The 27,928-nt window shown below is 44.6% G+C and overlaps 1 protein-coding gene across 3 annotated transcripts in view; it reads left to right on the top strand.

Moving 5' to 3' along the window:
- KTI12 (KTI12 chromatin associated homolog) overlaps nt 1-27,928 on the top strand; it is a 91,790-nt gene that overhangs the window by 41,081 nt on the left and 22,781 nt on the right. For all 3 annotated transcript variants that reach the window (XM_075345482.1, XM_075345480.1, XM_075345481.1), the window contains 2 exons: nt 14,949-15,004; nt 19,050-19,129. In XM_075345482.1, coding sequence (XP_075201597.1) covers nt 14,949-15,004; nt 19,050-19,129 — 136 coding nt within the window. The remainder of the gene's footprint in view (nt 1-14,948; nt 15,005-19,049; nt 19,130-27,928) is intronic.

The raw sequence follows: 27,928 nt of genomic DNA, 5'->3' as shown, positions 1-27,928 counted from the left end.
ATGGCATCCCGGCACAACAACAAGGTCCCGGTTTACGTGGCTCGCTCCCTCGATCCTCAGGCCTTCGCAGCGGACGCGCTGGTTCAAGATTGGTCTCAGTTCCGCCTGGCCTATGTGTTTCCCCCTCTAGCTCTCTTGCCCAGGGTTCTGCGCAAGATCAGAATGGAGGGCCGTCGGGTCATACTCATTGCCCCGGACTGGCCCAGGTGAGCTTGGTGCCCAGATCTGCTCCGTCTGTCCGTAGAAATGCCGTGGCATCTCCCGGACCGCCCAGACCTTCTCTCTCAAGGTCCGTTTTTCCGCCAGAATTCTGCGGCTCTCAAATTGACGGCGTGGCTCTTGAGTCCTGGATCCTGATGGCTTCAGGCATTCCTTCTGAGGTCATCTCCACTATGACTCAGGCTCGGAAGTCTTCCTCGGCCAAGATTTACCACAGGACTTGGAAGATTTTCCTGTCCTGGTGCCGCTCTTCCGGCCATGCTCCTTGGCCGTTCTCTTTGCCGACCATCCTGTCTTTTTTACAGTCCGGTCTGCAGCTAGGACTGTCCCTCAGTTCCCTCAAGGGACAGGTGTCGGCTCTGTCGGTATTATTCCAGCGGCGTATCGCCCGACTGGCTCAGGTGCGCACCTTCATGCAGGGCGCATCTCACATCATTCCTCCTTACCGGCGGCCTTTGGACCCCTGGGATCTTAATCTGGTCCTCACGGCCTTACAGAAACCCCCCTTTGAGCCTCTTAGGGAGGTTCCCTTGTTTAGACTTTCACAGAAAGTGGTTTTTCTAGTAGCCATAACTTCTCTCCGGAGAGTCTCTGATTTGGCTGCGCTCTCTTCGGAGTCACCTTTCTTGGTGTTTCACCAAGACAAGGTGGTTCTCCGTCCGACTCCGGATTTTCTCCCTAAGGTGGTGTCTTCTTTCCACCTTAACCAGGACATTTCATTGCCTTCCCTTTGTCCAGCCCCTGTGCATCGCTTTGAGAAGGCGTTGCATACCTTGGATTTGGTGCGGGCGCTCCGAATCTATGTGTCACGCACCGCCGCTTTTAGGCGGTGCACCTCACTTTTTGTGCTAACCACGGGTCAGCGCAAGGGTCTCTTGGCTTCTAAACCGACCCTAGCTCGTTGGATTAGGTCGGCCATCTCTGATGCCTACCAGTGTTCTCAGGTGCCTCCACAGCCGGGGATTAAGGCACACTCGACCAGAGCTGTCGGTGCCTCCTGGGCTTTCAGGCACAAGGCAACAGCTCAGCAGGTTTGTCAGGCTGCCACTTGGTCTAGTCTGCACACCTTTTCGAAGCACTAGCAAGTGCATGCTCATGCTTCGGCAGATGCGAGCTTGGGCAGACGCATCCTTCAGGCGGCTGTCGCCCATTTGTGAAGTTAGGTTTTGCCTACTTCTCAGTTTTGTTTATTTCCCACCCATGGACTGCTTTGAGACGTCCCATGGTCTGGGTCTCCCATAAGGAACGATGAAGAAAAAGAGAATTTTGTTTACTTACCGTAAATTCTTTTTCTTATAGTTCCGACATGGGAGACCCAGCACCCTCCCTGTTGCCTGTTGGCAGTTCTTGTTCCGTGTGTTTCACCGGCTGTTGTTGTAGACAGAGGTTCCGGGTTTTCCGAGTTTTACTCTATCTCTACTTATGGGTGGATGTCCTCCTTCAGCTTTTGCACTGAACTGGTTAGATTGTCATCCAGGGGGTGTATATAGCCCGGAGGGAGGAGCTACACGTTTTGAGTGTAGTACTTTGTGTGTCCTCCGGAGGCAGTAGCTATACACCCATGGTCTGGGTCTCCCATGTCGGAACTATAAGAAAAAGAATTTACGGTAAGTAAACAAAATTCTCTTTTTCTGGATAAAACCTTCATCAAAATGTTTTTCTTGAATGATAATCTGGAAGCTGGCAGGATTCTACACACATTTCTCAGACACTGTGAATCAGGAGAGCGTTTTCTGCTTCATCTACTTGCTATACGGTTAGATTAAAATCGGCTTACCCACCGATATTGCTGGGATTCACCAACAGTCTAATGTGTATGGGAGCCTTCTGATTCTCCCCTGAGGCCCTGTGCTCACGCTGCGTATTTTGATGAGTATTTTGACACAGATTTTCAGAAATCTGCAGCAAAATCTGCATGTCCATTGTTAAGCCAGCAAAGTCTGAGAATTCAGAAGTTCAGACTCCACGTTGAGTATTTTTCCCTTGCGTATTTGGTGCAAATGTATTTTTTTTTTTTTGCACCATATGTGCAAGGAAAAAATAAGCAACGTGGGCACAGCACTTCATAATTCTCATAGACTTTGCTACTTTGCTGGCTTCGCAATGGACAAGCAGATTTTGCTGCAGATTTCTGAAAACGCGTCAAAACTACACAGCATGGGCACTGGGCCTAATAGAGAATGCAGGAGGAGAAGACAGCAGCTAGTCAGTAAATTACTAGGGTCAGAGAAATTGCTTTACCAAACCACATCCCATGGTGATCAAAAAAAAAATAAATACAATACTGGAGTTACATTTTAGCAGTTAATGACCTATAGCGCTTAAATGGACTGAAGCTTGTGTCATATTTCGGAAACCGTGTTCATGACATACTATACGGTACATACTTTAGAGGCTTTCTGTATCAATGAAGAATTGCTCAACATTTAAGGGGTTATCCGGGACTTACCGTATTTTTTCTTTATAAGACGCATCGGATTATAAGACACAACCCAAATTTAGAGAAAAAAAAGGTTAAAAAGCGGTGGTGGGGTCACAGGAGGCAGGGGCGGTGCTGGAATAGGGCGATGCTGTAGGCACTGCAGTCAGGGCTGTGGTGGCTGTGTGGAGCAGGGTGGTGCAGCGGTGTCCCAGATGCTCTGTCAGCGGTGCGAGCTTCAAAGAAATAGCGCCCCTGAGTTGGCGCGTGCGCAGATTGAGCTCCCACCGCAGTTATCACAGCGACCTGCTGCCAGCATTCTCCTCCTCCTGGTAATATATATTTGAATAAGACGCATATTCCCCCAAAGTTTTTGGGAGGAAATGTGCGTCTTTTATAATCCGAAAAATATGATGGCTTTTTTTTTTTTCTTTTATTGAGCGAAGTTCCAGATAATTCTTAAATTCTTTTTGATTCCACAGGTTTCCCCCAGGTAAAATTTAAAAAAAGCTTATTCTCACTTTTGCAGCTCTCATGGTGGCCAGACTCACATTTCCAGGGCTCACGTGACGTAACATCACCCGAGCCCCTCGTCCAATCAGCACTGGCTTCTGTCTCTCCACCTTTGGACACTGGAGCAATCAACAGGAAGTAAGCGGCAGCTGCAGTGTTCACTTCCTGTTGATTAACGCGTTGGTCTGAAGGTGGGGAGGGAGAAGCCGGCGGTGATTTGAAGGAAGGGCTCGCTTGATGTCACAACGTGATGCGAGCCTGGCCATCTCTGGAACCGCGCCGGCCACGAAGGTGAGTAACATTTTTTTTATTTTACCTGGGGTAAACATGGAATCAGAAGGAGTTGTCCTGGTAGTGCACAACTCCTTTAGTAAAGATTATTAAATGATACTTTTTAGCGTAATTGTGGACATATGGGGATATTATTTACTGTAGGTAATTTCTAATCATGGATGTCAGTAACTCCTAGTCAGACTATAGAGTATAAATTATCTTACATTGTATAAGGAGCCCCCTGTTCTAATGCTCACAGCCCTTTTTTTTTCCTGGTAATCGATGGGATTTCCACACTTTGTAGTCTAAACAATAAACTGGTCTAAGCAGCATTTGCTATCGGTAAATGGAGACAAGGCGAAGATAATGACCGACAGCAGATGGTTCCTGCATATTCAGGAATGGTGAGAGTAGATAATGAGTCCAGCTTATTAAATAACCAATTACCATAAAACCTCCTGTCTGAAGTATGGAGAAACGACCTTTGTTCTAGTGACTTGCTATAATGATAATGCAATGACCTAATAATTACATGAGGTTTTGGATAGTCTATCATGTCCTCCCCATCTTGGTGCAGCGTAAGAACATCTGCGGTTTGTGTCATGGTCAGTGAAGTTCACATGATAATTATCAGTCTTGTACTCGTCTTCTTAATACATTAAGATGATAAAGGACACGTCACTGAATATTAAAAAGACTGATGCAACACAGCCTTTTATTGCTGCATTATAGTGTTACTGCTGAATATTACCACCTTTCTTGTTTCTTAAAGGGATATTGCCACTTCATGTACTTATACTATATTTACAGAATGTCATCATGTCTGATAGATATAAGCTTCACACCTGATCCTACTCCCAGATGGTGAAATGGCTATCAGCCACCACATCCTTGTGAAAGAGTGGACAGGAGGCTCTCAAAATGGACTTTTTTGAAAGTGAGAGCAGGGGTGTGGGACGCCTATTCTCCTGATAGGTGCAATGACAATGAGCAGATTCGCTTCTATAGGATATTTAAGGCATGTCCTGTAAAGATGTCATACAGTACAGTATATTTCATAGGAATACACCTCTAGAAAGCTGAAATGGTGGTGTCCCTGCATTGGAGAGCTGCTTTTACCTGTCTCTGCATATAAGTGGTAGGTGATTGTCATTAACCCCTTAACGACACATGACGTACTGGGTATGTCATGGATCGTGTGAGGTTAATCCCCGCCCCCTGCCGTGGGCAGGTCGCGGCGATCCGCGCACATATCAGCTGTTTTCAACCAGCTGACATGTGTGCCTGCTATTCGCGGGTGGAATCGCTTCCACCCGCGGCCTTTAACCCCTTACATCTCGCTACCAAAATCTGGCAGAGAGATGTATATGCGCGCCGCCATGACAGTGACTTACCCTGCCCCTATCGGAAGTCACGTGACATGATCACGTAACTTTTGGTGGTTGCCATGGTAGCACAGGCTCATGTGATGACGCCTGTAGCTAACATGAGTCACTTCCTCTCAATGCCGGAATATAGCCGGCATTGAAAGTAAAGCAGCAAATCTGAAGTTCTCAGCTCTGTAGCTGTGATCTGCAGATAGGGCAGAGCGATCGGATTGCTGATCGCTATAGCCCCCTAGGGGGACTAGTAAAATAAAAAAAAAAGTTAAAGTTTTAAATTAAAAAAGAAATAAACCTAAAAGTTCAAATCACCCCCCTTTCACCCCATTGAAAATTAAAGGGTTAAAAAAATAAAAATTATACACATATTTGGTATCGCCGCGTTCAGAAATGCCCGATCTATCAAAATATAAAATCAATTTATCTGATCAGTAAACGGCGTAGCGGCAAAAAAATTCCAAATGCCAAAATTACATTTTTTTGGTCGCCGCAAATTTTGCGGAAAATGCAATAACAGGCGATCAAAACGTAGCATCTGCGCAAAAATGGTACCATTAAAAACGTCAGCTCGAGACGCCAAAATAAGCCGTCACTAAGCCTCAGATGCCGAAAAATGAGAACACTATGGGTTTTGGAAAATGGCGCAAAACGTGCGCCACTTTTTTTGGACACTCTTGTGAATTTTTTTTTCCCCATTAAATACAAGTAAACCTATTCATGTTTGGTGTCTACAAACTCGCACTGACCTCAGGCATCACAATGACACATCAGTTTTACCATATAGTGAACACGGTGAATAAAATATCCCACAAACTATTGTGCGGTCACTTTTTTGCAATTTTTCCGCACTTGGAATTTTTTTGCCGTTTTCCAGTATACTATATGATAAAACTTATGGTTTCATTTAAAAGTACAACTCGTCCCACAAAAACAAGCTCTAATATGGCAAGATTGACAGAAAAATAAAAAAGTTACGGCTCTCGGAAGAAAGACAGGACAAAAACAAAACGGAAAAACACAAAATGCCCGGGGGCAGAAGGGGTTAACAGACAATGCAGGACTGATTTTTATGAGCCCTAATGTGAAGTGTAGGGGTGGTTTCAGCACCTTGCAGGGGTCCACCAGTGGCTCCTACTTTGTTTTTCTTCTTAAGAGAACTCTGATCGCTGAAGCCAGTCCTGTCTGTGAAAGTGCGCCTGAGTGTCCTGGCTGTCCCAAAGGCAGAGAAACCAAGGATACGTTGTAAAATCGCCTTGCAGGCCCATGAGGAATAACACCATTTTGAAAACTCCGATAATCTCCCAGCCATACTCATCATAGATCAAGGAACCTAGCACCAGATTTACACTGGTGTATTCCTCTTACAGGTGCACCAAATGATTCACAGGAAGAGACTGATACTTGAACCCAGCTTTTTAAAGACGTATAGTAATCATAGTATTTAAAACCACATTTAGAAAGTTTGTTAAACCCACAAATACAGATCAGAACATAGATTAATATTTGTCAGAGTATAATGCAATTTTTTTTTTTTTTTTAATCGCATTCCACTTGTCTGATTATACTAGCTGTGTTCCCCCAGCCTTAGGGGTGCTTCACACACAGCGAGCTCACTGCCGAGATCGCTGCTGAGTCACGCTTTTTGTGACGCAGCAGTGACCTCATTAGCGATCTCGCTGTGTGTGACAATGAGCAGCGATCTGGCCCCTGCTGCGAGATCGCTGCTCGTTACACACAGCCCTGGTTCGTTTTCTTCAAAGGCGCTCTCCCACTGTGACACACAGATCGCTGTGTGTGACAGCGAGAGAGCGACAAATGAAGCGAGCAGGGAGCAGGAGCCGGCGTCTGACAGCTGAGGTAAGCTTGTATCCAAGATAAACATCGGGTAACCAAGGTGGTTACCCGATATTTACCTTAGTTACCAGCCTCCGCAGCTCTCACGCTGCCTGTGCTGCCGGCTCCGGCTCTCTGCACATGTAGCTGCTGTACACATCGGGTTAATTAACCCGATGTGTACAGCAGCTAGGAGAGCAAGGAGCCAGCGCTAAGCAGTGTGCGCGGCTCCCTGCTCTCTGCACATGTAGCTGCATTACACATCGGGTTAATTAACCCGATGTGTACTGTAGCTAGGAGAGCAAGGAGCCAGCGCTCAGTGTGCGCGGCTCCCTGCTCCCTGCACACACAGCTAAGCGGTGTGCGCTGGTAACTAATGTAAACATCGGGTAACCATACCCGATGTTTACCTTAGTTACCAGTCTCCGCAGCTTCCAGACGGCGGCTCCGTGCAAGCGCAGCGTCGCTTGCACGTCGCTGCTGGCTGGGGGCTGTTCACTGGTCGCTGGTGAGATCTGCCTGTTTGACAGCTCACCAGCGACCATGTAGCGATGCAGCAGCGATCCTGACCAGGTCAGATCGCTGGTCGGATCGCTGCTGCATCGCTAAGTGTGAAGGTACCGTTAGACTAACCATTTAATTTGCTGTTCTGAGTCAGTGAACTTGTGTACATAGTTACAATTAATTTAGATGGCATCAAGGAGGTTGCATACATTAGGCAGACACATTTTGCTACATCTGTGGCAAATTTATAAAGACAACAGCGAAAAAGTATTCTACAAAAGCATCTGCTAAGGCTGCACGCACATCAGCGGTATTCTGCCGCAATGCCGGATGCGTCAGAACTGCGGTATAGTTCAATAGTTAAATGGCATCGCGGCAAGATAAGGTTACATGCGGCCACGGCCACATGCGGTCATATGCGGCCGCATGTGACCTCATCTTGCCGCGATTCCACTGTATTGAACTATACCGCATTTCTGACGGATCCGGCATTGCGGCAGAATACCGCTGATGTGCGCGCAGCCTAATATGGGCGAGGCCTACAAAGCTTACTTTGGCGTGCCTTTTGGGGAATCAAGACAAACCATGGGCATTGCAAGAAAACTCTTGAAGATAAGTACACAGCTATTCTTTTAGACGGCAGATTTTTATTCAGCTACATTTTGAGAGCTATTAAACTTTAACAGAGCTGTAACTAAGAATTTTTTTAAAAAATGTCAATGTTGTATCAAAATGTACAACACAATAAACAGTGGGTACGGAAAGTATTCAGACCCCTTTAATTTTTTCACTCTTTGTTTCATTGCAGACATTTGGTAAATTCAAGAAAGTTCATTTTTTTTCTCATTAATGCAGACTGTGATATTCCAGTTTTTCTTGTTTAATAAATTTGCAAAAACTGTTTTTTCTGTCAGGATGGGGTGCCGAGTGTACATTAATGAGAAAAAAAAATGAACTTTTTTGAATTTACCAAATGGCTGCAATGAATCGAGTGAAAAATTTAAAGGGATCTGAATACTTTCCGTACCCACTGTATATACTGTTATTATCTTACATATCCCTAGTATTGTGTGAAATCAATCAAAATCTCAATCCAAATTTTTTTTATTTGCTTAGAGGTTGGTAGAGGTGAGAAAAGTGCATGCATTTCGCTGTAAAAAGAATTTCGTGTGAACCAATTGCTACTTTTGCATTGTGGACTGTTACAAACAGGAGGTGAGTTTTTTGCGAGTTTCCTGTCACATATCCTGACATTCCTTCACCAATCAACCCAGTACTGCCATCCCTGATCTCCCTGTACCAACTGTTTAACAGACCAACCACCTTCAGCAGAAAGCAGCAAGTCAGACACCGAGGAAGATGTTGAAGATCCTGATTTCAATTTTCTAGATGCAGCTGTGGAACGGAAGCTATACTACCCTAACCAAAAAGACCTCAACGATCTGGTCAGAGACCTTTGCCTCACCAAGTTCAACACTAATCTGACATCAAGGCTCAAGCAATGAACTTATTAAATGAAAGCGGCCAAGTTTCAGATTAGGGGAAGTGTCACCAAACTTTTTCTAGATTCTTCAGTCATCAAGATGGTCTGTGCTTCTACATCAAATATGTCCGGTCTCTTCAAGGCTATAGGAATCACTTGTAACTCCAAGCGGCCTGCTTCACAATGGAGGCTTTTTTAGTCTCTTTAAAACTAAAAAAAACCCAATTTGTTGAAAAAAATGTAAAATTGCTGATTAATGTTTAACCCTTTTAACATTCTAAGAAAACATAACCTAAAGAGTTGTCCAGTACTTGGATAGAAAAGCAATATGACGTCTCAGCGTCAAGAAGGAATATCTGGCCTCTTGTGAAGTGGTGAACTATACTGTTCTTAATTATGCCAGATATATTATTCCTTTGTTCAGCTGCGTCAAGGGATATGGGTCATCGTTTCATGTGACACCATATGGTGCCCTTTTTGTATGCTAACTTGTGGAATGTCTGCTAATAGCATCAGCACCTTGTGGTGTACTAGTCTGCGTCATCTGGAGGACAATTGAACTAGTGAACAAAGAGGGAACAGCCATGATTATCTTCCTTCAATCTTGAGGGACACTATGCCTTGAAATAGGAGCTGAAAGTTATAACAGGGAGCCTACCGCGATCAGATGTGATTTTTACAGGACTTCAGCCTGGGGCTCATGGTTGCAGCTGGTAGATTACGGAACTGGTCCACTACTAAACACTGTATCCACGAGTTTGTTTGGAGAACCCAGGTTGGGACTATCAGGTCACGTGGCCACATACCTCGCAGTACTCGCTTGGCTTCCTAAGCTTGCTGCTATCTTCTCTCAGTGGATGCTGGTGCAGTGGCCCTGGATGCCCCGAAGTCACTTTTACCTGGCGAGTGACCGTAAGAGTGAGACACTGTCACTTGCCCCATATTGTGTCCTTGCTGGGAATGTACTATATGTTGTCTGTTGGGAACCCAATAAAGTCTTCCCGAAGTTTGGTAACATTACTCTATTGTTTGAGTAGTGTTCTGTCCATGGGGAAGAAGTACGGGTGTTGAGTGAGATGAGCCTCTCTCCTTGTGGTCTTTGTAAAGCCAGCCAGGCCAGCAGACCTGAGCACTCCTGACCCTCGTGTCTCCACAAGCAGCAGCTCTCACTCCTTCTGGGTGCCGGTTTTGTCCCAAGGCAGTAAGGTTGAAGTAGCTGCTGATTCCCTGCAGGGCTTGTGTGGCATAGTAACATCACGCCAGTCTCTGTGCCAAAATCACCGGAACTGCGCTGGAATTGGAGGGAGTATAGGCTGTTTTAATTTTACACGGTGACTATAGCAATTGAAATGAGGTTGTCAGAGAAATGAACAACCCTTTAATTTATATGTTATGACTGTTATAAGAGCATTCAAATTAAAAGTTTTAAATGGCAAATTAAGATTTTTTGCCAAATTTCTAATATTTTGGTAAGTAAATCCGTTTAGTCACCTAAATTTATTACTATCAAGTACTACAGTGTCATGATAAAACTTTCTTAGTTTCACTGGTATTGGAAGAAGTATGCACAAAACTATTATCATATAAAGTGACATTCGATTTTATTAATGGGACTAGAAGGCTAGTCAGCCTTTGGTGGTAAGGGGTTAAAGGGGTTACCCAGATTTGAGGGCAAAGTCTGTATTCTTTGAGTCAGATTTCTGAATTTTGACAGTGTGCGGTGCGTATTCGATCACGATTTCCCATTGTCTGTGTGTGTGAGCGGTCACCTGACCATACGTATGCTACTTGCATACATGCGATCACATGCCAACTAAAGTCACCTGGCCCAAGCAAATAAACCCAATTCCAAATTTTGAACCCATGTAAATGTGAAATGGGTTATTGGGACATTGAAGTTAACTGCATGTTGAGTTAAATATCTGTGACATTACATAAAATGGCTGTTGGGTCACAACAATACATCTACAGACATGTCAGTATAAATCATACACGGCCCATTGGTTTCCTGGCCAGCCTGATGCCAGGGGCTAAATAATTAAAGTGCTGCACTGTCACCGGTTATTCTGAGGGAAAGTTTGTGAGATTTCTGTAAACCAGTAATGAAGTTGGGCTTTCTATAGTTAATTGTAATCTTAGAAAACTATATTGTCATTACACAGTATAGGGAAGGAGATGTGGAGTCCAGCCTGTTGGATAAAATCAGACATATCTACATATGCATACATGTATATTCAATACATGCTGTGTGCTTTCATTTTAGATTATATTCATCTGTCAGTATAGATAAAATGACAGTATATTCAGTGTAGTGAATGGTTTATACATTGTGTTTCTAATAGTCAAGGAAATGGTAGACTTGTTGACTACTAATTTCGATCAGTCTGGCCCAGCAGGATTGGTACAAATTGAACAGTTTGTCAGCACGGGCAAATAAGTGTCCTGTTTAATCACAATCTGCAACTTAATTTCCAAGCCATTTATTATTTATGCCACCACTAGTGGCCTGTGTGATTGATTCCTGCAAGACATTGGAGTAATTATAGTGTCTAGTGCTGGATGTACGCACAGTCACCGAATGTCTCACCCATGTGCATAATGAGACAGAATGACCTGCAAGTAATATGAATGACATGTCATCAAGGACTGGGTAAAGTTATTAAAGCATATGGATGGTGAAAAAGCACAAAATGTAAGTGGTTGTGTCACCAAGAGAGCCCTTTGTAACTAAGCCAAAAGTGGATCCCAGCAGAGCTAGCGTCTAACTAACGGCAATCCTATATATGTCAGTAAGGAAAGGGAATTACTGTCAGATAGTTTCCACACTGAGAAAGGGGTGTCACATAGGGTATCCTCTAGTGTCCATATGTCTGGATGTGCAGTACCCAGTCGCAAATGCATTAGAGTTAATGGAACTGTGCTGTGCATCTACACTACGGGGTAGTTCCTGCTACCAGTGGCATCGGGAAAAACAGCTGATCAGCATAGGTGCCGGGTGTCACATTTCCATCGATCAGACATTGATCACCTATTCTGAGGATTGGCCATCAATGTTAAAGGGCCAGACAACACCTTTAAACTCATCCATTCAATGTTTTGTATGAGGTAGGGTGAAATCTGCAGCCGAATCAATGCTGAAATTTGCAGATAACACATGCAGATTTTCTTTCAAATCCATTGCGGATTTGTGATCAATCTGTCATGGAATTTTTATGCATTGTGAATATAGTGTTGCAAGACAGGCTAACACCACTGTATGCATCTTCCATAGACTCTGAGGAGCAGGCTGTACTACTTTTAAGAAGGCTGAATTTAGACTTCCATGCACAGACTGTAATGTACAGCCTTCCTGCAAGTCTCCAAATGGGAATGTCAAAGCTTGATCTTACATAAGATGATATAAGGCAATAAGCACAATAACTCTGAAAGGTGTGTAGGCCCCCCAAAGGAACCTTCTGAAGACTATTGTCTAATACAGCACAAAATGCAGCTTCTTCTTTTAAAATCCATCTGAAATCTCAGCATATTAAATTCAATTGGTTTGCACAGTCACTATGTGCTGACAAAATACAGACCCTCGGTACATCAAGGGGTGGCCAAATGTTTACATGCACCTTTCCCACCGGCTTAGTTTTCCTCCATCTACGCCCTTCTTGGGCTCAGTAATGCTAGAGCTGTCAAAGCAGGTGGGGGTTGAGATAGAGAGAAAACAAGGTGGGAAGGTGCACATAAGATTGGCCCCGCCATGCTGCACCGAGCGCCTGTACTTGCTTTGAACAATTATTCTGTGCTGACAGTCTCTTTAAGACTGAAATGATTTAGGAAGTTTTCAAGTTTCTCAGTCCAAGCAATATCACAGCCTTTTTTTGCAGTGAACAATAAAAAGTCTTATTGTATCCTTATGTGGGTCTGACATCTGTCTCTCAATTAACTCCCAGTTATACAGTGTGTCAACCCATATCCTGTCCACCGCCTTTAACTTGAGAACGGCAGCAGTTATAGGAATAGAAGTGGTGTCTATGTATAGTAAAGTAGCCATGCACTACGCAATGAAACCACCTATAGCGCCACCTGGTGGAAAACAACGGAGTTAGCAATTTTTATCTCGAAAACGGAACGATATAGAGAAAAAAAGTGAATTACAAAGTTGTAGGGCATCATCAATTCAATACGAATCGACACCTTGCATACAGAAATGCTATGATATGGAACCCATGAACCCCCCCAAAACATTGAATGCTGGTCACGCATATGGCGCTCATTTAACTTTGATGCTCAAAGTGGCCATTGTCAGCTGCAATGCACATCTGGACTCTGGACAGCATACTGCATCTTGCTGCACATTGTGCAATATGGTAGGTAGCACGTTTCCACAAGCATCTGTGATAACGTCGTTGTAGGTCCTGCAATGTTGGTGGAGGGGTCGCATACACCTGCTGTTTGATGTGACCTCACAGAAAGAAGTCCAATGGGGTCAGGTGAGCATGAAGGACACTCCACGCAGCCACGATGTCCAATGACTTGTAAAAATATTTCACGGATCCGAACACTCCTTTCCCAAGAAGCTGCAAAAACATTAGTACATGCCCTTATTATCTCCCGCCTGGATTATTACAACATCCTGCTCTGTGGCCTCCCTTTTAACAGTCTCGCACCCTTACAATCTATTCTAAACTATGCTGCCCGACTAATCCACCTGTCCCCCCGCCACTCCCCGACCTCTCCTTTCTGCCAATCCCTTCACTGGCTTCCCATTGCCCAACGACTCCACTTCAAAACCCTAATCATGACCTACAAAGCCATCCACAACCTGTCTCCTCCTTACATCTCTGACCTAGTATCCCGGTACTTACCTGCACGTAGCCTTCAATCCTCACAAGATCTCCTTTTCTGCTCCCCTCTCATCTCCTCTTCCCACCATCGCATCCAAGATTTCTCCCGTGCCTCCCCCATACTCTGGAATGCTCTGCCACAACACATCAGACTCTCGCCTACCTTGACAAGCTTCAAAAGGAACCTGAAGACCCGCCTCTTCCGAAAAGCCTACAACCTGCCGTAACCCTCAGTCTGATGCAGCGCCGCACAATCAGCTCTACCCTCACCTACTGTATCCTCACCTATCCCTTGTAGACTGTGAGCCCTCGCGGGCAGGGACCTCTATCCTCCTGTACCTGTCTGTGTCTTGTATTGTTTATGATTATTGTACTTGCCCTATTATGTATACCCCTTTCACATGTAAAGCGCCATGGAATTGATGGCGCTATAATAATAAATAATAATAATAATAGATCTCCATGAGGTATCTCTTCACGTCCGCAGCCTTGTGAGTTTTACACATTCTAATCATAGCATTTCTGTATGCAAGGTGTCAATTCGTATTGAATTGATGATGCCCTACAACTTTGTAATTCACTTTTTTTCTCTTATCTTGTTCCGTTTTCGAGATAAAAATGCTAACTCCGTTGTTTTCCACCAGGTGGCGCTATAGGTGGTTTTCATTGCATCGCGCATGGCTACTTTACTATACCTAGACACCATTTCTATGCCTATAGCTGCCGCCGTTCTCCAGTTAATGGCAGTGGACAGGATATGGGTGGACACTCTGTATAAGCTGCCATAAAACTCACACCCAGCCTTACTTTTTATAACAGACAACGAAGAAAGAAATTATGTGCTTCCAATATGACTGTTGTGAGGTATTTCACTTTGAAAATAAATTTTTAAATTAACTTTGCTCCAGATAGCTACTATTCCTCCCCAGCTTTGCCTAGTGTCCATAGCTTAAAGGTAGCCTGTCAGCTGATATATGGTGTCTGAACCGTGGGCGGCATGTATCGTCCACTGCTGTATTATCCCAACCAGGTATGTTTGACTCAGAAATGCTGTGGTGCTTCAGTGAAAAACAATTTTAATAGCCTAACTGAGCTTCACTATACAACAGTTGTACAGGCGGATCCCTGGCGACTTTGCCCTGCTCTGGATTGACAGTTTTCCACTTTATCCTGGTGGCTCTAAAAGTATGTGGGTTTTTTTTTCTCTCTGAAATGCCGCAGCTGGGATAATACAGCCGGTGACCAATATATGCTGTCTACGGGTTCAGTAGCTTGTATGGGCTGACAGGTTACCTTTAACATTGCTCCTCTGACCAGATATAGATGTTGAGATGAGCGGTTTGAAGTGATAGCTGATCTCTTGGGACACATTATGGATTGCAATATGAGACAAAATAGGATAAAGGGAGAGGGGAAAATGTGAGATCTTTTTTCACTTTGTAATTTTAAATTAGGACAGTGATGTAACCAAATGTTTTCTTCTTTTTCAGGGTATAGGTATGAGCTGTTTTGTCTTATAAAACATGTCCAGACCCCACACTGCCTGGTAAGTTTACCTCTTAAAGAGGTTGTCTGGTCTAAATCCACAAGTCTGCAGTCTATCTATTTGACTGCAGACTTGTGAATCCTCACTTCACACACACTATACACTGTAAGGATTTGCCGGCTTCAGAGTTGGGAACTTCAGTCATGTGGCCGCCAATATGTGATATGCATACTCCCGGCCAGAATCCGACTAGATGGGTGTGACCTCTCTCAATACACTTTCATTGCGTGAGGTGGCGCCCATTTAGTCACAATGTGGCTAGAAAAATACATATTGCATATTCGCGCCCATGTGACTGCTGTTCCCGGCTCTTACACCGGTGAAACCTCAAGTGCATATGATGTGAGAATTCACAAGTTTGCAGACACATAACGTGACAGTAGATTCATAGATTTAGATGGGTGAAACCCTTTAAGTTATCTTTAGGGTGTGTACCAAGTTATTAAATAATGTTTTTTTCGATAAGATAGAAGATTGCTTTTTGTTTGCCGGCGGGTCCAACGCTGGGACACTCAGCAATTTTGAGAACAAAGTCCTGAAGAGCCCCGTCTGAATAGAGCACCCTCATTCCAAGCATTGTCAGTGGGAGTGAAGATGTCTCCTGTCTTATGTTTTCCGTTTCTTTAACAAGAGCATGAAAATTAGAAGCTTCAACCTTTAGGTCGATTCATACATCCATGTATATGGTACAAGTACAAACTCTAGGTTTCCTGCCCTGAATCTTGCAGCCTCATATAAACACGTGGACTGTAAGAAAAACTTACAAGGTTACTGAAATAACTTTAAATTGACAAGTTACTTTACTAAATCTACCAAATATAAAAAAAAAAACAAAAACCAGACCTTACTTTTGAATAGTTGTTTAACATAAAAATACAAACTAATGAAAATGGCCTGGACAATAATGTTGGTAACTCTAGAAAGATTGAGACTAATTTAAAAATGAAACTAAGGTGTGTCCTGTAGTTGGAATTGCAGGAGTCTACAAGCTGCTACAGCTGAACGAGGATGACAGCACTTTTGAAAGTAAAAAAGCGAGAATAGAATTTGCTGAAATGTATATTGGCAAGCCACAAAACGTCTGTGATAATGTCCTTTGGACAGATACAAACTGGAGCTTTTTGACAAGTTACATCAACTTTATGTTCACAGATGCAAAAAGGAAGCATACAAAGAAAAGAACATTGCATCTACCGTGAAACATGGAGGAGGCTCTATTATGTTTTGGGGCTGCTTTGCTGCATCTGGCATAGGGTATCTTGAATCTATGCCGGGTACAATTAAATCTCAAGACTATCAAGGCATTCTAGTGAAATATGCTGCGCAACATTAGGAAGTTGGTCTGAGTTGCTGGTCATGGATGTTGTCCTTCAACTGGATAATGACCCAGAACACACAGCTAAAATCATCCAAGAATTGCTAAGAGGAAAGCATTGTACTATTCTGAAGTGACTTCTATGAGCCTTGATCTAAATCCTATTGAACATCTGTGGAAGGAGCTGAAACAGGCAGTCTGGAGAAGGTACCCTTTACACCTGAGACATCTGGAGGATGAGAAGTGGGACAAAATACTGGTGTACAGGTGCAGAACCCTCATTTAGAGTTACAGAAATCATTTGCAGTGATTGCCTAAGGGTACGATAATTGTTGTCCAAGACAGTCTTATAATAATTTTTTTTTTTATGTTGACCCACAATTCAAAATCATTGTCTGATTTGCATCAATTGATATTCAGTAAATTTAAATTTAAAAATCACTTGTCAATTTCAAGTCATTTCAGTGACCATTTTAGTTGTTTTTTCTTTTGTTTTGTTTTTTTTGGGAGGGGGGTGCCAACAATTTTGTGTGTATGTCGATGCGGCTGGCCTGGAAATCATGGACTCTGATACACAATCTTTTAAGATGTTAAGATGTGTGTGAAATAGAAAAGGAAGTCAGGGCTGGCTTGATTACAGGATATCTGTGAAGCTTTGGTAATTAAAGTATATGTTGTCTACATTTCTAAAGATATATCTAGCTGGTCAAGCCCTTTAAGGGCATTAGCAGTTCTGGAAATTTATTTCTAGAGGTTTTCTTTTATTCATTGACATTCAAGATTTCACTGTTGAAACCAAAGACAATTCCAAATTTGTATATTAGACACTATAACATTTTATTTAAATTTGTATGCATAGTTTAGCTGTCTTATGGACATTGGTCTGTTAGGTTTAATGATAAAATGGTGTTTTACATTTTTTAGTTATCTTATTGCCTTCAGGTCAACTGGCTCTAAAGCATTAGTCTGCAAATGTTCCATTGACGTTGCTAAAGAGAAGAATTAGGGCTTAAACTGTACAGCATTACTAGCCACTACCTGGCGTGTGAAAGGACTGACCTGTTGATTGGCTGTGATAATCTGGCAGTGTGACTATAATGGGTATTCCCATTATCACCTGTGGCTTCTATCTACCTATATCCTGCGATGTCACCTTGGCTTTGTACGTATCTCAATCCTAATTGGGAATGGCTTATAGTCTTAGCTTTGTTTCTAAAAGGAATCATCAGAAAATGGCCTACTGTTTAATTCAGGTCTCCGTGTGTGTGTGTGTGTGTGTGTATGTGTGTGTGTGTGTGTGTTGTATGTATATGTGTATGTATATATATATATACGTGTATGTGTATGTATATATATATATGTGTATATATATATATATATATATATATATATATATATATATATATATATATATATATATATATATATATATATATATATATATATATATAGTGTGTGTGTATATGTATGTATATATACAGTGTGTATATATAATAAATATATATATGTATATATATATATATATAAAATGTATATTTGGACATGTTTTTTCAATATCACATTCTGTATTCAAAATAAAGAATGAGTTTCTTACAATTTTCAAACTGGTGACTGAGGCATTTTTCGACTATAACTTCTGTTGTTTCAAGAAACAACACCTGTACATAACTTCAATTAACAACTTCGACCATATCTTTTGTGGTAAAATGTGTGAGTCGGTCGAAGGGTCATTGTGTCTGGGAAGTAGGGTCAGCTGCAACATTGCCTCTTGTAATTGGTGAATCCTGAGTTAAAAAACAAAACGCTATAAATACGCTTGCGTTTTTACCGCGTTTTAAATGCTTTTTCACTGCTTAAAATTAGATGCGTTTTGACTACAAATACACTGCTAAATAAAGTTTAAACATACAAACACGAAAAAAATTATAAATATCAAGATTAAAATCATACAAAAATGGCTTATTTTATTAAAATGATAACAGTGCTAATATTTATGCATAAAATTACATTTATTTAATGATTTTCATAAATTTAATTGTCGGACTGTGTGTGTAAAGGGACATATCATGTCATTAATGTTTTGTCAAAAACGCATGCATTTAATTGGTCCAAAAAGCATGTTTTCTGCATCAAAAAAGCATGTTAAACGCTAGACTTTTGAAGTAGAGTGCGTTTTGTAACTTCTCATTGACTTCAATGTTAGCAAAACGCTGCCAAAATGGCAAAAACAGTTGACATGCTGCTTCTCTTGCATGCTGAGTTTTTGCCAATTTTCTGCAACTAAAACGCTGCGTTTTGAACAGCAAAGTGCGCACAAGAAATCCCTTTGCTTGAAAATCAAAACGTATGCATTTTGGCATTAAAACGCTGCAGTTGAAAACGCTGAGGAAACGCATGAAAAAACGCAAAGTGCGCACATAGCCTTACCTGCCATTGTAATCCTTCCTCTGATAAGATTTCTTGCTGAAAACTTTCTGAAAGGACATAAGTATGAGTTTAAGATAGGCCCCAGTGGCCAGTTTGAAAATAGCTAGATTACAAAATTTATTTTTTTTTTCATAAGGATCATAATATGGAAAAACTGCCAAGTTTAAAAAAATAAATAAATGTAACCCCCAAACTTGATTTAAAAAAATAGGTAATTTTGTATAATGGCTTTGCAATCTTGGCTTCACCACAAAGTGTGATAACGAAATACTATTTGAGACCAATCCTCTTGTGTTATTGCAGATTTATTGTCTAACATCTCCAGACACAAGCTCTGGCTGGAACCAGGACAGACAGCAGGACGACCAGTATACACAGGCAGTGTAAGTGACTGAGGCCTTGACTGTGCTACTTTGTGTGAATTTTAACACTTCTGCCATCAAACTAGTAGGACCCTTGAGTCAACTTTGCAAACAATAGTGTGGTTAAAAAAAACAAACATTCCTTTAACCCATCCCCCCCCATCCAGAGCTGACCTTTTTCATTATACCATTTTGGTGTAGATGTGATATTTTGAGCATCTTACTGTATTTTATTGCAATAAAATGTAATTCTTGTGTTTTTGTTTCTTGTTACACCCTTTACCGATCAGATTAATTTATTTTATATTCTGATAGATTGGTAGATCAGGCATTTCTGAACACAGCGATACCAAATATGTGGTTTTTTTTCATTGTTTTATTTTCAATGAGGCAAAAGGGGTGACTTGCACTTTGTGTTCTTATTTTTTATTTGTTTACACTTGTTATTTTTAGTCCCGTTGGGGGACTTGAAGCTACGATCGTTTTATTGCTTGTTTTGTACAGAAGCAGGGCATCAATACCGCTCAGTACAGCACAAATACTGTCTTTCTATGAACGCCAGCACTCAGCCAGCGTTCACAGGAACTACATCATTGTGATACCAATGTGATATGACTGAAGAATGAGTGTGATTAGATAGGAATCCTAATCAAAAGATAATGATCACAGGTATTATTTGATCCATCCAAAATTCAGTATCAGAGAGATGTCCTCTGGTTGACCCGATTTCACCATGATGAAGAGTATACGTGTTAGTAAGTCTTCAATAAACCACTATGAGGAAGGAACGCTTACAGTTTAACATATGCAGGAAACTCGTGGTTAGTTAAAGACATGTGTAGGAAACTGGCATGTAAAATTCACGGCTCATTGCAAAATATGCAGGAAACTAGTGGTCAGCCAGTGGTCAGCTGCAAAATGTGCAGGAAGCTACTGGTGTCCTCAGCAGTGTGTGGTCAGGTTACATGACCATGACTCAGCAATCACATGTTGGTCACAATTGCAATACTCGGTGCACACAACGAACACAATGTATAAAAATACAGGGCTCGCTTAGTGAGATAGGGACGTTTCCAGGATGCTCAAGTGGATGCACTGTTCCAGTGATGCAGAGGCCGGGTTGTTTTCCTTTTCACTAATCGAGTCCCTCTGATGAGAAAGGTGTGCTACAACATACGGTAATGTTGATGCATATTTCTGTTATTGTATAAGATTCTATGACTATAAAGTAGTGCTAATGCCTATGTACCATTGATTATTCATGTGCTATTAAAATAAATAATATCTTGCTATAAAGAATCTTAGTATTCGTGCCTGATAAGGATATCAGTGAGCGCTTCGTAAGTACGGGCTTTCAGCCCCCTTTTTAGGAGAATTTAGCAAGACAGTCATGACAGAGACAGGGGTCATCAGCTGCCCCGCAGCTGTGATGACAACCCACTGGCACTCCGTGATCAAATCACGAGGCCGCCGATGAGAGCGAGAAGTGATGTGCACCCCACCAGCGCACGCTAAATCCAGTTGTTACGGGTACTTTACATGCTACGACATCGCTAGCGATCTTGTTAGCGATGTGAAAATCTAGATCGCAAGTGCGATCTTTCGAGATCGCACATACATAAAATGACCTATGTGTGATCTCGAAAGATCGCACTTGCGATCTAGAATTTCACATCGCTAACGAGATCGCTAGCGATGTCACAGCATGTAAAGTACCCTTTAGAGATTGACAGCGGGATTTAACTAGTTAACAGGCACAGGCTGATCTCTGATCCACCCACGCCTGTTAGAGGCACATATCATCTAATCACATCAACCGACATGTGCGGGGAAAAATGTGGGCTTACTGCACAAGCCCGCATCAAAGGCAGGTACACAACCTTGGATGTGGTTTAAGGGTATGTTTACACATCTGAATGAGCCAGTGTGTATAGGCAGCAAAAATCTAAGCCTGACCCTGATTTCTTCCATGGATTCTTAGTTTGAAATGTTGCTGGTTCATGTGCAGATTAGCAACATTCAGTGCATGTGACGACCCACCATAGGTTACAAGCAGAAGCCGCTTCAATAAATGGTATTAAATGGTATCAAAAATATGGAAGGGAATACTTACACATATGGTCAAAATTGTTGGTACCCCTTGTTTAATGAAAGAAAAACCCACAATGGTCACAGAAATAACCTGAATCTGACAAAAGTAATAATAAATAAAAAATCTATGAAAAGGAACAAATGAAAGTCAGACATTGCTTTTCAGCTACTACATAATTTTTTCAAAAATAAATTCATGAAATGGACAGAAATGATGGTATTTCTCTGACGCCTCATTGGGGGACACAGGACCATGGGTGTTATGCTGCTTATCCATAGGAGGACACTAAGTAGATGCAAAAGCATAGCTCCTCCTCTGCAGTATACACCCCCTGGCTGGGCCAGGCAACCTCAGTTTTAGCTTAGTGTCTATAGGAGGCACATCTCTGCAGACTACTGCAGCAAGAATTTTTTGTTTTTAGAGGGCGACGGTTCCTTCGGGGACCGATATCCCAAAACCATCAACAGGCGGGAACGCGGAGTGTTGCCTCCCCGTACCCCCTCCTGCGACGCTGGATCCTGGGCTATTACTCACTGGACGACAGGTCTCATGGCACTGATTTTCCAGAGCCCAGAGCAGATGAAAACTTCCTCAGCCCCTCTTGCAGGCTCTGAGTTGATATTCGCTCCGCACCAGCGTGACCAAACTGCCATCTCCACAGGAGTTGAGGTGAAATCATTCCGATTTTTCCAGAGCAGATGAAAAACTTCCTCAGTCCTCTTGCAGGCTCTGAGTTGATATTCGCTCCGCACCAGCATGACCAGACTGCCATCTCCACAGGAGCTGAGGTGAGATAATTCCGATTTTTCCAGAGCCCCAGAGCATTCCTCAGTCCCTCTGGCAGGCTCTGAGTTGATACACGTTCTATGACCGGGCACAGCAGGCGTCAGAATCTGCACACTGGCTCCCTGACAGGAAACTGGAGCAAAGGTCACACTGACTGGATGCACATGGGCTGTGATTTGGCTCCCTGACAGGAAACTGGAGCAAAGGTCACACTGACTGGATGCACATGGGCTGTGATTGCAGACACCTGCAGAGCATTCCACCTGTGGCGGGGTGAGGGGACAACTCCCTGGACTAAGTGCACCCGCAGCTGCGGTACACTTATAGAGGTTTTTCTGTCCACCATTGTTGTACAGGGCTGGAGGAGGGAAGGGGAGTCCCTTCCCACCATTTTTTTGTTTATTATATTTTCTCATGCCTTCTTGTCAGAGCTAAGCCCTGCCCCCTACGACACTCGATAAGCCACGCTCCCTCACGAAAGCGCGTGTAACCCTCCTCACACAGGATCTGCAGAGCATTGCTCCCTCTTGTTGTGATCAGAGCCTGTGGGCGTCTCTCAGAGCTGGCTTCCTCCTTCCCACAGGAACTGTGACGCAGGAGGGGGAAAGGGTCATCAGAGTTCTGGATGAGTTATAGCCTCACTTACATATTAACTCTGCAGAGCATTGCTCCCTCATTACAATCAGTTTGTGGCTCATCAGCCAGGGGCTGCAGTCACATGTTTTATGCCCTGCACAACTACAGCAACTGCTATAAGACTATTAATGTATCCTGCCACGCTGAGCTACTAGGGGATGATAGCACCTCTTCCTTCTGTGAGTCCAGTGCCTTTGGACACCCCCCCCCCCCGCCCCGCCACCACCGCAGCAACCGCTGCCAGCCCAGAGCCTACGGCTCCCAGTCCCCCAGAATGGGCACAGTTCCCAGAACCTGGTGCTGGCTATGCAACATCGTCCTACACCCCTCGGGGCCCCTGGACAGAACGCAGCCTGATGACACCTCTATAGAGGGTCCTTCTGATAAGAATCAGCCCTCTGCTTCACCGGTTGCAGATCAGAAAAATGGCATGACCCCCATGGGTCTCCCTCTGGGGTTCACAGATGGGGTTCTCACACATGTTCTGCTGTCTCTGAGGAGCCGGAGGAAGGGGAATGATGTTTGTACCGGGATGATTCCTTGGTTTCAACCTCCCCGAGCGATCAAGCTGCGATGGACTCCCTTATTGCAGCAATCTACCAAAACTCTGCATGTGGAAGATCTCCCATCCACTACTACTGACCCTGCGGTCTCCTTTACAAGGGTCAAGAAACTTCAAAAAAAAAAAAAAGAGCTTTTTGACGCCGCTTCGGTATCTGTAAACTCAGAGTCCCGGTACCCCTTTGGCTTAGCTGTCTCGGTTCCCTGAAAAATGCCCATAGGAAAATTGCCCACAGGAAAAATGCCCACAGGAAAATTGCCCACAGGAAAAATGCCCACAGGAAAATTGCCCACATGGAAAATTGCCCACACGGAAAATTGCCCACACGGAAAATTGCCCACACGGAAAATTGCCCACATAGAAAATTGCCCACACGGCAAATTGCCCACACGGCAAATTGCCCACACTGAAAATTGCCCACACGGAAAATTGCCCACATGGAAAATTGCCCACACAGAAAATCACCAATTGCAGCATCACAAAGTTTCAGATCTATGATATTTGAGGTGCAAGGTGAGGATGTTCACATAATAGGTCATCAACTTGTGATTTACAGTTGACCTAGTGCAAAACTGCAAAAATGCTGAAGATCTGTGGTTTGTAGCAGCAGTCTGTCATTATCAGCAATAGATAGATACAGTCTGCTCTAATCTCACTGATTCTGCCTTACTCCTTCCACCAGCCCAAAACCGCAGCACATGCAGAACCAGCAGCAGTGTGATCCAGAGGAGCAATCACTACTATCTGTACTCACAAAAGTATCACTGTATTATCTGTTGAGTTACATGTGACTGCAGGTCACATCTAATACATTATCATCTCAGGGGAGCCCACCAAAAGCAGGGTGCTGCTGGCAGAGATAGGGTACTTTCACACTTGCGTTCATCGCAATCCGCCACTATGGAAAATAGCGCAGTCCGTTAACGGACTGCGCTATTCTCCATAGACTTATATTGACAACGCACTGTGACGCAGTGTCTGCGTTTCATCCGCTGGCCGACACTGAGTCGTTATTTTGACTGAGCACCGGGAGGAGGGAACGCAGCATGTAGCGTTTTTGGTGTCATTAAAACAACTCACCTTGGCGGATTCCGTTGGAATCCGCCAAAGTGTCTAATGATCGTCTATGGTGGCGGATTCCGCCGCTATGCGTTAAGCAGCGGAATCCGCTGATGGATTCCATCACATTCTACTGAGCATATGTACCGCCCCGGGGCTTGACCGGCTGCCGAGACGCTCGGATCCGGGCTCATCGGTGGGTGGCTCGAGCTCCTCCCGGACCCGGGGGTCACGTCACTCTGAAGGGATGCTGACGCTACTTGAGGGGTGGTGTTCGGTGGGGAAGTCCACGGCCGAGGCCGCGGTTGTTTTTGGGGGTTAAGTTTGTGACGCCACCCACGGGTTGTGGTGAATGGATGGACACCACTGCTGCTGTTGACTAGGCTCCCGGGGATGGTGTTGCTCAGCTTGGTGTTGACCCCTCCGTGGGTAGGGGGTGATGGTCCCGGGGGCCCGAGGGTGCTGAGGAGGGGTTATGCGTGCTGGCTTGTTGGTGCGATGCGGTGTGCGGGCCGAGGGAACTGTTGTACTCACTATTACAGACATACTGGAGTCTCTGGTAAACCAAACAAGATGGTGGACGATGCCCGCAGCCGGCTGCGCTTCTCCCCTTTTTTCAGGTTGGTGGTTTCTGCCTTTCTCCTGCACCTCACTTTTAGTAGAATGGTGACTCCTATGCCTGAGCAACAGTAGTCCGCTACCCAGCTTTGTGTGTGCCAGTAGAGCCCGTTTGCCCGCAGATGCTGGCCCATGGGATCTCGATGCCTGGGCGGTGGCTTTCTATCCCTCTGGTTGGGCTGTTGTCTTCAGTCAGGTCTTGGGTGGGAAAGGACCTAAAGTCCAGACCCCAATCAGTGAATTCAACTCGGTCCAGTGGCTTCTGGGCCTCGTACTGGGTCTGAGTACCCCTCCTGGTGCTCTGGTTTCCAATCGGTTCCCCGGTTCGGTACCGGCGGGCCACTACCAGGTCCCGGTTCCTTACGGTTCCACCGGCTGTAATCCCTGCTTCTGTAGGCGGCCACCACTGTCTGCCCCCTGGCCACAGGGTATCCGGGCTCCAACCCAGATCCCTGACAAACGTGCACACTTTGCTACTACTCTCCTCCACTCCTGTCACTGAACTCTGTTTTTCCCGTCTCCAGGCTCTCCGAACTCCTCGGTGGGCGTGTCCAACCGCCTGGCTCCACCCCCGGGTGTGAACGTCAAGTCCTGAGAGGGGTGACTCAGGGTTTTAAGGTTGGCTGCTGGTACCTTTTTAGGGGAAGGTCTTTGTGCAAGGGCCTACCTGTGACTACCTGGCTAATCCAGGGCGTCACACATGCTCAGCATGTCCAGCAGAACGATCTAAATTGTTTAAAATCACTCCTGGTCTCTCTATCGCTCTCTGTCGGTCGGTCTCTCCCTCTCACCCCCTTTCTCATACTCACCAATCATGGGCGCGGCACTGCACAGCTGTCACCATGCTCTGGTGGCTTCTCCTCTTTTGAAAATGTCGGCCGCTCATTATTCCATCTCGTATTCCCTGCTTCCCCCGCCCACCGGTGCCTATGATTGGTTGCAGTCAGATGCGCCCCCACGCTGAGTGACAGCTGTCTCACTGCAACCAATCACAGCCGCCGGTGGGCGGGTCTATATCATGCAGTACAATAAATAAATAAATAATTTTTAAAAAACGGCGTGCGGTCCCCCCCAATTTTGATACCAGCCAAGGTAAAGCCACACGGCTGAAGGCTGGTATTCTCAGGATGGGGAGCTCCACGTTATGGGGAGCCCCCCAGCCTAAAAATATCAGCCAGCAGCCGCTCGAAATTGCCGCATCCATTAGATGCGACAGTCCCGGGACTCTACCCGGCTCATCCCAAATTGCCCTGGTGTGGTGGCAATCAGGGTAATTAGGAGTTAATTTCAGCCCATAGCTGCCACTAAGTCCTAGGTTAATCATGGCAGGCGTCTATGAGAAACCCCCCATGATTAACCTGTAAGTGAAAGTAAATAAACACATACACCCAAAAATCCTTTATTTGAAATAAAAGACAAAAATACACCCTTTTTCACCACTTTATTAAAATCTCCAAATACTCCTCCAGATCTGATCCACAGAGGTCCCATGACGCTTTCAGCTCTGCTACATGAAGCTGACAGGAGCGGCCACAGACCATTACCGCTCTCTGTCAGCTCCACACAGCAACTGAAGTGAATCGAGCTGTCAGCGGGGATGTCACTGAGGTAGTGCTGGTGTGTGCATTAATGATGGGGGCGGTAGTACCTGCGTGTGTGCGGTGATGATGGGGGCGGTAGTGCCGGTGTGTGCGGTGATGATGGGTGCGGTAGTGCCGGGGTGTGCGGCGGTGATGATGGGTGCGTTAGTGCCTGCATGTGTGCGGTGATGATGGGGGCGGTAGTGCCAGGGTGGGGGCGGTGATGATGGGTGCAGTAGTTCCGGGGTGTGTGCGGTGATGATGGGGGCGGTAGTGCCTGCGTGTGTGTGGTGATGATGGGGGCGGTAGTGCTGGGGTATGTGCGGTGATGATGGGGCGGTAGTGCTGTGGTGTATTCGGTGATGCTGGGGGCGGTAGTGCCGCTGTGTGCTGTGATGATAGGGACGGTAGTGCCTGTGTGTGGGCGGTGATGATGGGGGCGGTAGTGCCTGCGTGTGTGTGATGATGATGGGGGCGGTATTGCCGGGGTGTGTGCGGTGATGATGGGGGCAGTAGTGCCTGCATGTGTGCGGTGATGATGGGGGCGGTAGTGCCTGTGTGTGTGCGGTGATGATGGGGGCGGTAGTGCCTGTGTGTGTGTTCGGTGATGATGGGGGCGATAGTGCCTGTGTGTGTGTGCGGTGATGATGGGGGCTCTCTCTCTCTCAGCTAAAGAAAACTAACGCAATGTGTTATTTCACAGGAATCTGTTGCCTTTATTATCACACTATTTACAACGCATCCGTCACATGCGTCACACAACGCATTGTGACGGATGCCAAACAACGCAATTGTGAAAGTAGCCATAGCTGGTCCTGAAAGCCCCAAAGGCACAGCAGAGAGGTGAGACTCTGTCGCTTGTACCACCTTGTGTTCGTGCTGGGAATGTATGATATGTTTTTGCAGTGGTTTACCAAAAGTCCAATGGGCCCCAGTGTGAAATTTGGACCTGCCCCCTCCCCCCCCCCCCACTCACACATGTTTTCACATGTACGGGCCCTTGTAGTGTTCTAACTTCTATCAAGACTGATGAACTGCCTCCCCTCCCCCTTCATTATGTAGTAATGTCCTCCGTCCTGGTATATATGCCCATCATCCTGGTGAATATGTCCTCATCCTGGTGTATATGACCCAATGCTGGTATATAAGGTCCTCATCCTGGTATGTATGGTCTACGTTGTCTCCATCCTGGTATATATGTTCCCATCCTGAGTTACATGGTCCCCAATCCTAGTGGGCATTCATGTCTGTTGGCAATTTTCTGTGGACATTTTTCACATATCATGTGAACATCCTCACCTTTCACCTCAAATATCATAGATCTGAAACTTTCTGATGCTGCAATTGGCAATTTTCTGTGTGGGCAATTTTCTATGTGGGCAATTTTCCGTGTGGGCAATTTTCCATGTGGGCAATTTTCCGTGTGGGCAATTTTCCATGTGGGCAATTTTCCGTGTGGGCAATTTTCCATGTGGGCAATTTTCCTG

The sequence above is a fragment of the Anomaloglossus baeobatrachus genome, chromosome 4 (genome assembly GCF_048569485.1).
Source record: "Anomaloglossus baeobatrachus isolate aAnoBae1 chromosome 4, aAnoBae1.hap1, whole genome shotgun sequence".
In the NCBI taxonomy this organism is placed as follows: domain Eukaryota; kingdom Metazoa; phylum Chordata; class Amphibia; order Anura; family Aromobatidae; genus Anomaloglossus; species Anomaloglossus baeobatrachus.
This window is presented reverse-complemented; position numbering and strand designations above follow the sequence as displayed.